At 35.3% G+C, this 12,951-nt stretch overlaps 1 protein-coding gene across 3 annotated transcripts in view; it reads left to right on the top strand.

Moving 5' to 3' along the window:
* CHST10 (carbohydrate sulfotransferase 10) overlaps positions 1–12,951 on the top strand; it is a 49,052-nt gene that overhangs the window by 15,278 nt on the left and 20,823 nt on the right. For 2 of the 3 annotated variants that reach the window (XM_003765657.4, XM_031959144.1), the window contains one exon: positions 6,624–6,772. The exons of the other annotated variant lie outside the window; for it this stretch is intronic. In XM_003765657.4, the coding sequence (XP_003765705.2) occupies positions 6,624–6,772 (149 nt within the window). The remainder of the gene's footprint in view (positions 1–6,623; positions 6,773–12,951) is intronic. 3 annotated transcript variants of the gene reach the window in all.

The following is a 12,951-nucleotide window of genomic DNA, read 5'->3' as shown; positions in this document are numbered from 1 at the left end:
TAGTAATAAAGAAGTTTGGAGGAAGGGAAGGTTTTAGGAAAAAAAGATAATGAATTCAATGTTGGACATGTGGAGTTTTGAGATGAAGTATTAGTTTAAGTTGTCCAAAAGACAGTTGTTAATGTGATACTGGAGTCCCAAAGAGATATTAGAACAGAATACCTAGATCTGGGAATTCTTTGTATTTAAACTCACTGGAGATAATAAGATCACTAAGCAAGAGAGTATGGAGAGAGAAGAGGAAAGAGAGCCTAAAACAGACCGTTAGGGAATATTTACAATTAATGGGAATGTTGATAAGGATGCAAAAAAGGAGACTTTAGGTAGAAGAACAATCAGGAAAATTAGCAGTATCATGAAAATCTAGAAAAGAAAAAGTATCCAGAAGGGAAGATCAAAAGTGTCAAATAATAACCTTTATGTAGCATCTTAAGTTTTGCAAAAAAAAAAAAATATATATATATATATATATATATGTATATATATATACATATAGATATAGATAGATAGATATAGATATATGTTAACTCCTTTGAGCAAAAGATCAAAGACTATGGAGAGGTCAAGATGAATGACATGGGTGTGAAGACATGGACTTGTCTATAGGCAGCAGGGAAGAAGCCAGTATATAGTGAGAGATTGACGATTAGAAAGAACTGGAACGAAAGAGAGGGACAGTCTTCTAGATGGGACAGGACAGGGTGGGATCATGGGTACAGGTAGAGAGGGTAGCTCTTAATGAGAAATGGGAGTGAAGGAAGAGATAGGGAGAAAGAAAGATAACTGAGTGATGGAAGAGGAAGGGTGAAGATGGTGCTCTTGTCAAAGAGCCTCAAATTTTTCAATTAAATATAACACAGGGGTCATCAGCTGAGGGACTAAAGGAAGGGGTGCCATTGGAAGCTCAAAGAGGGATAAAAAGATTTGAAATAGCTATTGTGATGAATGGGAACATGAATTACCTTATTGCTATAAGGCCTATTTGAGATCATAAAACTTGACGCAGTTAGTACAGTTGCATGATTTTCTTATATTGTCCTTTTCAACATATTCCATTACAATAATGATATCAGTTCTTATTACTAGTGAGTAACAAAAATGGATAATTGTAAAATTAGAGAACTATAATTTTAGATAGATTTACAATTTTTAGGGGCTTTTGGTTTGGGGTTTGGGTTTTTTTTCCCAACTTGACCACAGTACACTTTCCTATAGTCTTGACCCATGTTTCAAGTTTTCAGAACAACTAATCTATAGGTTGATTTATACTGATTTCAAAATTCAGCCAAGAGTGAATAGTACAATGCTAAAATGTAACTTGCAAATGCAAAATATAGAGGACAGCATAAAACATCTACCAAGATCACATTCCAAACTCCCTGAGAATAGATCTCCAGCAGGGATTCCCTGCTGGCAACAGAATAAATAACAGGAATTTGGGGACATAGAGTTAATATACTGTAAATATAAATCTCAACTTAACTTGGCTTGTTTAAAATGTCAATAAAAGCCTTCTCCTATTAAAAACAAACAAAAAATAGTTTTTTTAGAGACTAGCTTTTGCTGTACCCAAGGTTTTTTAGTCTCTTATCCCATATCCTTGGTTCATTTAATTAATTCATTCAGTTCGGATTTGCCATGTAATTCATTCTAGAGATGGAAAGAAGGAAAACAGCAATTGAGGACTGTTAAAAAGAGAGCAGAAAGTACAAGTCTTCCCCTTATATACACCTTGCTTATCATGGCCTTGTCCTTTTCCATGTTTAACATACTGAAAGAGGAAGGTCAACTAGCTTATTTTAAATCATTTTTGTGCAGAAATTTTGTAATCCCTCATATAAATTCCTTCTTAAAAAGGGGGGGGAGGGGGGGAGGAGAGGCGGAGTGAAGCTAGAGGTGAAAGAGACTACAATGGATAACTTGAATTAAAAAAAAGCAAGCAACTCCTAAAATCTGAAAGGAAGACTGTTAAAGTCTCAAGGAAAGTAAAATAAAAGAAAGGATGAGGAATAATGTTTCCAGACTTTGTTATATTATAAAGTAGTACTCATCAATACTATTTGGTGATAATTTTTAAAAATGGAAGAGTCAGTCTGTAGAACATACTAGATAAGAAAAAATCAGAAACAATTTTAACTTAGTAGCCCAATGCAAGTAAATTTCAGAACACAAACTACCTTGAAAAATTCCCTAGTTGATAGGAATTTCTGGGAAAACTGAGAAATAATTTGGCAGAAATTAGTTTACATAAACCTCTTACCTCATATGCCACAATAAACTCAAAAATGGAGAACCAAAACTGAATATTAAAGGTCAAAACATAAAAACAAACTTAAAAGCACTTACTGTGTTTGAGGGAAATTTTTTCTTTCTTTTTTTGGTTTCATTTTGTTTATTCAATATTTTATTTTTTCCCAGTTACATGTAAAGCAATTTTTAACATTTGTGTTTAAAACTTTGAGTTCCAGATTCTGTCTCTTCCTCCCTCCTCAACCCTCTCTTCCATCAAGCCTTCTGTGAAGGTTATTTGTGAAGTTATGCAAAACATTTCCATAAAAGTCTTGTTGTGAAAGAAAATATAGATTTCTCACCCCCTTTTTCCCCCAGGGAAAAAAAAAAACCTCAGGAAAAAATAAAGTAAAAAAAAAGTATGCTTCAATCTGTATTTAGACACAATCAGTTCTTTCTCCGGGTATGGACAGCATTTTTCATCACAAGTCCTTCAGTGTAGCCTTGGATCACTCTATTGCTGAGAATAGCAAAGTCACTTACAGCTGATCATCCCACAACATTGCTATTACTTTATACACAGTACATTTCATTTTGCATGGACTCATGGAAGACTTTCCAAGTTTTTCTGAGAGCATCCTATTCATCATTTCTTATAGAACAATAGTATTCCATCTGAAGTTTATTCAGCCATTCCCTACTTGATGGGCACCTTGAGGGGAAATTTCTTAACTAAGTAAGGGATATCTTGATCACAGAAGACAAAAAAAAAGTTTCTGTTGCATGATATTTGAAAGCGCTTACATTAACAATTTATACAGGTCATTAAGAAAGGAAGCTTGTCACTTGGGAAAAATCTGAATCAGATATTTCTGCCGAGGGTCATATGTCCAATATATAGGTAACTAAGATAACTATATAAGACTAAAAGCTATTTCCTAATGATAATGATCAAAGGCTATAGACAATTCACAAAAGAATTGCAAGCTATTAATAATTATTCAAAATCAGTAATAATAGGAGAAATGCTGACAGAAGCTGCTTTGAGTTTTAACCATACCCTCAGCAAACTGGCAAAGATGATGAGATGAGAATAGTTACGGAAAGATAGACAACACTGTTGCACTGTCTTGGGAGCCGTATATTGATCCAACTATTCTTGAATTTCAAACCATGCTACCTAGAGCTCCAACTCTAGGCATAGGCCCATATGCTAAAATATTCATAACAGTGTCTTTTTTTTTTTTAATTGGCTAAGAACTGGAAATAAAGTAGGTTCCCATCAATTGAACAAAGCTGAATAAATATGGTGCATGATATAATGGAATATAATGATATTGTTAAAAAAAAAAAGATGAATATCTGAAGGTTTGTAGATAATATTGGACTTGGTTGATATGTTTGCTAGTTTTGTTGATTTGTTTTATTATTTGTTATAAGGAACTGATCTTTCTGGATCTCCTGATTTAGGCAGCATGACAAAAATGGAAATATGTTTAGAAAAATTACATATTTAACCTATATCAGATGGTTTGCTGTCCAGAGGAGAGGGGGGGTGGGAAAGAGGGAGAAAAATTTGGAACACAAGGTTTGGCAAAGGTGAATGTTGAAAACTATCTTTGCATGTATTTGGAAAAATATAAAGTTATGCAAATTAAATTAATTTTTTTTTAAATAAGGGGTTGATCTCTAGAAAGGGGAAAAAAACAAAATATATTAGAAAATATAAGTGACATAAAAAGTATCAATAAAAGAATTTTTAAACATCCCTCTTGGCTTTATGTGGCTGGACAGTTGAGCATGCAAGGGAGAGCTAGGAGCGGGGAATCATTATCATTTTCATTTAATAATGCCAGCCTTGACATAAGGGATGTATCTAGAGGTACAATTATGTTAGAAGGATCTGAATGAGTTATTTTAAAAGATGACTTGAACAAGCATTCTGAAATCTAATCTAAACTTCTCATATTACAGGTGAGGAAACTGAAACCCAGGGAAGTTAAAGGTCACATAGGTAGTAAATAGATGACAAGAATTAGAATTTTAATAGACTTCCTTTGACTCCAAATTCACTATTCTTTCTATTGGTTAACATTCTCTTGTTATTGTAACATGTATATTAAATACCTCAAACCACATCTACAAATATTCAGACCCTATATACATAACATCATTGTATTGTTGTTCAGTCATTTTAGTTGTATATGACTCCTAGTGCCCCTAATCGGGGCTTCCTTGGCAAAGGTATGGGAGTGGTTTGCCATTTCCCTCTCCAGCTCATTTTACAGATGAAAAATTTGAGACGAACAGGGTCCCGTAGACTAGTGTCTGAAATCGGATTTGAACTCAGAAAATTAGTAATCCTAGCTCCCAGTCTAGCACTCTGTGCACTATGGTGCCACCTAGCCGCCCCATTATCATTGTACTCAGGAGTTAGTTTCCCTACTCTATAGGGATAAAGACTGGATGATTTCTTTTATCAGTACAGGTTGTTGTTTTCTGTTACTTGTGGTCTTAAGACCATTCCGTGGAGAGGAGTAACTTGCCCAGGGCATCACATTCAGTATGTGTACTTGGACCCGGCTCTGACACCAGTTACCTCTACTACTGCATGACGCCTCTGGGCTGAATTCTATGGATATACACACTCCCAACCTCCCTACAATAAGTACCTGTTTCTGCCAAATCTCCCAAGCTTGTTTATTTTCTTTCGCTGACCCATTACAGACAAAAGGAGACACTTCTGCAGCTTTTGAGTATGACACTGCTATTTTGGTTGACAACACAAAGCTCCATAGTTTGTGATGTCCCCAGTGCTTTGGGACATAATGTAGGAGAGTTACTTGTTTTTTGTTCTATTCTAAATGATGCACTTTGAGGCTCAGAGAGCCATATCTTGGATTCTCCTGAAAATGATGCCCTTGGCAACAATAATATTTGTAATCCTGTAGTCCTTTTCCTTGCCTTGAAATGATAAATGGCCTTAATCAGTTGGTGAAAATCATGCCAGCCCATATAAGTCTCTTTAACCAGTTTGATTTAACTTGAAAAATCACAATATTAAAGGTGAATTGAAAGTCTTTCTCGAAATTCTCCATCTCTTTCTCCCAACTCTCCATCTCTTTCTCCCTCCCTCCTTCAGTGTCCCTCTCCCTCTCCCTTTCCTCCTTCTCCTTCTCCTCTTCCTCTCCCTCTCCCTCTCCTTTCCTCTTTTTCTCCCTTCCTCCCTCCTTCCCCTCTTCTTTTACCCCACCTCTGACTCTTTCTGTCTGTCTTTTTTCTATCTTGTCTCTCTCTCCTCTCTCTCTCCTTCCCCACATCAGTCTGTGTCTGTGTCTGTCTCTCTCTCTGTCTCCCTTTCCCCCCTCTCTGTCTCTTTTTGTTTCTGTTTTGTCTTTGTCTCTGTTTCTCTGTCCCCCATCTTTCTGTCTCTCTCTGACTCTCTCACCCCACCCCCAATCAATCTCTATCTCTGAGTCTCTGCCTTTCTCTGTCTTTCTACCCCCTCTCTCTTTTCTATGTGTGTGTCTCTTTCTCTTTTAGTTTAGTTCTCTTTCCAGGACCTAGACTGAGACTTTCATTTTCTTCATACATCTCTCAGTGTGCAACAGAACCTAACTTTAATGACACATTTAAGACCCAAACTCCCAGCCTTGCTGAAAGACGTAAATGGTGGCAAAGAAAAGAGAAACCACCAAAGAAAGACCTGTCTGAACAGGTCTTGGCAGACGAATAAATGCAAGGGAATTTAAATTATTAAAATCTTTCCCTTGCTCCCCCAGCAATTATTTAAGCTGTAGTTTTATTCTGTCAGCAGTTTGGGATCTTGAACACAGTCTGCTCTTGATCATGTTCTTGTGGAATTCATAGCCTGTGGATTACCCAGGGTGAACGTTTAATCCCAGACAGGCTTTCCCCTACCACCTGTTTCTGGGCTGCAGCAGTTGGTGAAAACTCAGCAACTGAAAGCTCATTTTAATATTAACCTCAGACAAACAGACTTAGGAAGGTAAATCTACTTCCCAAAATAAAATCATAAGTTATGTAGTTCAAAGTCAAATACTAATGACTCTTGTGTTTCCCTCACTGGGCCTTACTTCAGTTTGTAAAAAATGATTGAAAATTGACATGATTTAACAGGGGAGTGGAGGAGGAAGGGATTATCTTCTCAGTATTTAACTGAAACTAAAAATTGTAAAGCAGAACTTTAGTAAGCTGTTGGTAGGAGAGGAGATCAATCAAAGGAAGAGAATATTTAATTATGTTTTACAACTGTTCAGCAAAATAATTATGGGTTAATTTTTTTTCTTGCGTATCTTTTTGTTTTATTGATCTATTTACCATGGTTGGTTTTTGTGCTTTGTTTTGTTGTGTTTTGTTTCCTGGGGATGAAGCTGTGTTTTCCAGGAAGAACCAGCAGTTATATGGCTCACGTTTGACAACATGCACCACCAGTGGCTTCTGTTAGCTGTGTGCTTTTGGGTGATTTTCATGTTTATGGTTGCCAGCAAGTTCATCACTTTAACCTTTAAAGACCCAGATGGTAGGTATATTTAAACATTGATTGCATTTAGCTAAATTAGTTTACTATAACGTACCTATTGAATATCAAATATTATGTCAGGCATGCTGTGGATAAGGTTGGTAAATACAGCTAGCTTTCACTATCATATTTGTAAATGTTATAATTCATTGGAAGACTTCCTCAATCCCTCTGACCTGAAATCAGGAAGACTTATGTCCTTGAGTTCAAATCTGGCCTCATACACTTATTTTCTGTGACTTTGGACAAGTCACTTAACCCTATTTGCTTCAGTTTCCTCATCTGCAAAATGAGCAGGAGAAGGAAATGGGAAACCACTCTAATTATCTTTGCCAAGAAAACCACAAATGAGGACACAAAGATTAAGACAAGACTGAAACTATCTAACAACAATAAGCCCTCTCTAATTCTTAAGGGATTCAGTGCAATCCAAAATAAAGTTGAATGGATCCCACTCATCCTACCCAATATTATCCCCAAGGTGATGCCAAACATTGTTGCATAGCAACAAAGCATCAGTTACCTTGGATTGTCTGTTCATGACCTGTATCTCTGAGTTTTGGGCCCTTTCCCCCTTTCTCCGAAATGCCATTTGGACTTTGGATGAAAACTTAAAAGTCAAGAACTTCTTGATTCTTTGTGGATATCAAAGCAGGTGATACGTTACAAGGTAATGGATTTAAAGTCAGGAGATCTGGATTCAAATCCTGCTTGTGTCAATAAATATGTCTAGTGTGTAGACACGTTAGGTAATTTCACCTACATAGGTGAATATATACATACATATATATATATATATATATACACATATACATAAAATCCCAATTTCCTCAGTTGTAAAATGAAGTAGTTTGAATAGATCACCTCTAATATCACTTCCAGATATAAAACTATGATCTTTTGAGGCTACTATTATTAATTAGCACTATTTAGTGTTGATTGATGATTGACACAAGGGGCTAGCCACATGTGTGCCTCCAGGTAGTGGTCATTACAATGATATGGAAGTCATTTCAGAAGATAGAAATGGATCTGCTAGTCAAGGGACAAGTTTGCTTTTTTGTCCTGAACATAAGATGTAGAGCTCTGGGCTAGGAGATCTATATTTTATTTGCTGCTCAGCTGTTTTTCATTTGGGTCTGACTCTGTAACCCTATTAAGATTTTCTTGGCAAAGATACTAGAGTGGCTTGCCATTTCCTTCTCCAGCTCATTTTGCAAGTGAGGAAACTGAGGCACATTTCCTTCTCCAGCTCATTTTGCAGGTGAGGAAACAGGATTAAGTGATTTACTTAGAATCACACAGCTAGTAAATATCTGAACCCAGTTTTGAACTCAGGAAGATGAGTATTCCTCATTCCAGATCTAGCACTCTATCCATTGAGCCACCAGGTATGAAGTTTGCCACTTTCTAGCTTTTGGAGAAGTTTCTTAAGCCAGAAACATGTTGACCCCAAATATAAGTTCACTATTTGAAAAAACTGAATCAAAGCAAATATGCAAAAGAATGAATAAGAATGAGAAATTATAAAAACTGAATCAAAGCAAATAATAAGAAAAAAAAAACTTTACTGCACATAAATACTCAACAGAGAGAAGTAAATAAGTATTCAACAAGTATATACATGTATAGCTCCCCAGGTTCCCACTTATGGAGATTATACACAGATTAATAACAACAGTCTATGTGGGAATAAATAGTTTATAAAATCCAAAAAACTGTCCTCTCTTCTTGGTTCCAGTTTATAAAGGATTACTTCCAAAGTGGGCCATCATGTATTTATCCTTTTCTCTCTTATTGGTTCTTCATGAATGAAAGTTAGCCATGCACATAAACCACTCTTAGTTCCCAAGGCTTGGACAGAACAAATAACAGCTAAAGCAGATAATAATCCAGATTTGCTAATAAGAAAATTACAGCTAACTCCCAAATTTTTGTTTGTTAATAGGGACTACAGGTATCATTGGTAATTGAAATTCACACATTACTAAGGTTAGTACAGAGCAGTGATGTGGTACAACTGATAGAGCATTGGGAAGGGAGTCAGAAAGACTCATCTCCCCGATTTCAAATATGGCCTCATATACCTACCAATTGTGTGACTTGGGCAAGTCACTTAACACTGTTTGCCTTAATTTCCTCATCTGTAAAATGAGCTGGAGAAGGAAATGGAACTATTCCAGTATCTTTGCCAAGAAAACCCCATATGGGGTCACAAAGAATCAAATCCAACTGAAAAACTATTGAAAAAAGGGACAAACTAGCCCTAAATGCTTCAATAAATTCCAAAGACATCACAGTGTAAAAACAAATTGCAATCATTTATATCTATAATGGTATCCTTAAGTCATGAAGAAAAAGCTGAAATAGTACTTTCTGTTTAAAACAATAGGGAAACATATAGTCTAGTTTAGAAAAATAGTTTAGAAAGATGTAAGAATTGCAATTCTTACAATGTGTACAATAGAAAAAAATGAGCTTCTTTTAAAGATAAGTTCAAGTTAACTAGGAATTTTATGTAAATGTTTTATCTTATAGAGTGAGACAAACAAGAAGTAGTTATACTAAATATGTCCAGATTGAGCCCTCAATCAGAGGGTCTGGTTGAGAGAAGTAGAACCAAGAATAATAAATGTATTGAAAATAATTGTTCTAAGGATAATATTCATGGACGCTGTAGTTTTAACCTAGAAGAGAAAATGCTGAAGGTGTGATGTAATGTCTTCAAATAAACAAAGGATTATTTCATACATACATACACACATAAACACACACACACACACACACACACACACACACACACACACACTTATCTCAAAAGGATTGACCAAGAAACTGTCCTTCCTATTCTTGAATATTTAAAAACAGGACAAAGTAGGGGAAAATAGATGAACGCCAGCCCCCAAGTTAGGAGGACCTGAGTTCAAATCTTGTCACACACTTAATACTTCCTAGCTGTGTGACAACCCCAATTGCCTCACCAAAAATAACAACAAAAACAAACAAGTAAAAAAAAAAAACCCCAAACAAACAGAGGACAGACTTCCATCTGCTTTGCTTGATATAAGTTTTCACCTTTCTAGGAGAGGGAGCTCAACCAGAAAGTTCTCAAGACCATTCCCCCTTCATTTATTTATTTATTTATTTTCTGGGTTTTGTGAATGCTCATACTGTGCATTTACCAGTTGAATAAATTAATCACGGATAGTCTATTTGAAAAGTATAGAGAAAATAGGAAGTTTAATGGTTTGTGTGCTTGGGACCTTAAATCTTTTAATCACAGCTGTTATAGTTTATTTCTTTTGTACCAGCAAATTTCCTCTTTCAGATTTAAAGCCTATTTTAAAACATTCTTAAATGGAAACACTTGAAGGAGAACCCTAAAATGCTGTGAAATCTGATATAATGAAATTTCATTTCTATAAAGCAGATGGAAAATCCTTCATTTGAGTGCATAGCAGTGTGCCAGTTGTAATTTTGGTTATAGTGCCAGTCTGCTTCTTCTGGTTTTATGGGGGGGGGAAAAAGGGGGAGATAAAAACAACTTTGCTACATGAATTTCTTCTTTTTCATACACATTTGTATTTGATGACTTCCTCTGCTGAAGGAACTAATCAGAAATAGGTTTTTTCCAAAGTTCATCAATAAAATAAAGCTTTTTTTCTTTTTTGTTAGGGAAGGGATTCTTAACCAGGGGCTCATGAACTTGAATGGGTGAGGGGAGGAAATTTACATCTTTCTTTTCACTAATCTCTATATAAAATTTAGCATTTCTTCCAGTTATTTAAAACCATTATCTGAAAAATACTTATTATCTATATCACCCTCAGCAATGGCTAGTGTACAGGGAAGAGGAGAATATGGGATTGGCCAAATTATTCTTACAAAGTCATAGGATTAGGAGCTGGAAAATCCTTAAGTGTAATCTAGTTCTCAGTTTTTTAAATTGTAGGTTGCAGCCCCATATGAGATCTCATAACTGAATGTGGGGGGGGGTCATAAAATTATGATTTATTTATTAGTGAATGATTTGTTAGTAGTTATCATTAGTAAATGATTTATATATCTTTAACTTACATATGCAGGATCCTGTAAAAAATTTCTTGGGCACAAAGGAGTTGAGAATAGAAAAAAAAAAAATAAAAGAAGAAGCCCTAGTCTAGTCTACCACTCCACAAATGAGGAAAATTAGAAAGTTTAGAAAGAATCAAGACTCAAAACCAGTTCTCCTATTTGTAAATTTTCATTCTGCCATGTCACACTACCTTTCTTATATTATTTTTAGTGTGTGAGATCCTGAAAGCCCACAACTTAGAAACAGGTTGTGCTCCAAAAATATAATTTTAAAGTCTAATTAGAACTCAAAAACATATTTTCTCCTAGAAACAATGTTATAATTGGTCGTTAGGTTCCCACACTATCCCACAAAAATCTGTTTAACCCATAATATAGCTAAAATACTGTGATTGGGTGGGTGGGTGTAGGTTTGTGTTTTATTTCTTTTTTTTTTAAACCTTGACTGTATATTGAAGGCTCCTGGCAAGTGAGTTGCAGTCAAAGCTATGAGAGTAATTTTTAAACCTTATCCTATAAACTGAAGAAAAATTCAGTTTCATAAAAGAATCATCAGGATGGTGGAAAGATATGAATGTACAGTCTTCAAAAGAAGAAATATAAGTTATAAACATCACTATGGGAAAATATTTAGAATAACTAATAATCAGAGAAATGTAAATTAAAATAACCTGCCAAGCCAGATGGCCTTTGAGAAAACTTCTAACTCTGAAATTCTGTGAGAGACTTAGTTTGGACACTTTTCATGTCAGATGGCACTATTAGCCAAAACAACCTGATTCCTGAACAGTTAAGTAGATAGAAAATAGGAAATTAAGAAGAAAAGCTCATAGCTAAATGAGACATAAAGAGGCAAGCACACTGCTTCCTTGATGGTGAAAAAATTCAAAATTTGTTGAGAAAACTTATTAAATTATGCATACGCTCTGACCCAATACAGTGCATCTGCATTCCCAAGAAGACTGATAATAAGAGAGAGAACAAAAGACCTACATGTATAAAAATAGTTACAGTGACTGAAAAAATAAAAACTGGAAAAAAAATTTAACAATTGAAGATGGCCAAAATAAAACTGGATGTAATGGAATAGTGATGCTATTTAAAGAATGACAGATGAAGACAAATTCAAAGAAATGTGGGAAGATTATATAAAGTTTAATAGAATGAAAAAAAAAATAGAGCTAACAGAAAAATGACTTAGAATTTGTGTGTGTGTGTGTGTGTGTCTGTGTGTCTGTGTGTCTGTGTGTGATTCAAGGCATTCTGCAAGACAGCAGCTACTCAAAGCCATGGATCATACTTCAATATTGTTGACTTTTTCCATCTAGTGGACACATTAGTTCAAAGTAAAAGGCATTTGACGAAATTTATAGTAAGTAAAATGACAAAGTAGTTCCCATGCACACAGGAGATATACATTTGAAGCATACTTAAACATGAAACCAAAGAATATCAATGCACAGATACAGGGAACCATGAACAGAAAACCCATGGAGATATTTCATACCTGGCATATGACCTTTGAAATATGTGTGAAGGGACATACTCTAGGAATGCATATGGCAAAAGTACACACATAGAAGATGTGTCCAGGACAATTCAAACCTTCAGTACTATAGAACTTCCAGTTTTCTCCACCAGGCATCATGTTTCTACTGGATATGTCATCCCTACTGAGTTTTTCAATTGCTTTCTGTTTTCAACTAGTGAAATGAAGTTATTTAACTCCTTCAGAACCATCTGCTATCTGCCATTTTCTACTATGATCTACTAGGGAACAAGGCTAGAAACCCCTGATCAGGACAAACTGGTATTCTTTTAGCATATAGCCAAGGCTATGAACTACCTACTCTTTCTCCCTCCAGCTAAGCATCAAATGTTAACTTAAGTCTAAGGTTCAGTTTAATTCTATTCATTTGACTATCTTTCTCTTGTGTCACCAGCTGTCTCTTAATGATCCCAAGCAACTATTTGACTTAATGTTAGAAAATTCCTTTTAACTCATGTTAAATCATTGGTTACAAATCTACATACCCCCCCCCCAAAAAAAAAAAACAACATATTGTAGTTTGTGGAAATTTGAATAGATAATGGTTCCTATACTC

Source organism: Sarcophilus harrisii, chromosome 3 (genome assembly GCF_902635505.1).
Source record: "Sarcophilus harrisii chromosome 3, mSarHar1.11, whole genome shotgun sequence".
In the NCBI taxonomy this organism is placed as follows: Eukaryota; Metazoa; Chordata; class Mammalia; order Dasyuromorphia; family Dasyuridae; genus Sarcophilus; species Sarcophilus harrisii.
This window is presented reverse-complemented; position numbering and strand designations above follow the sequence as displayed.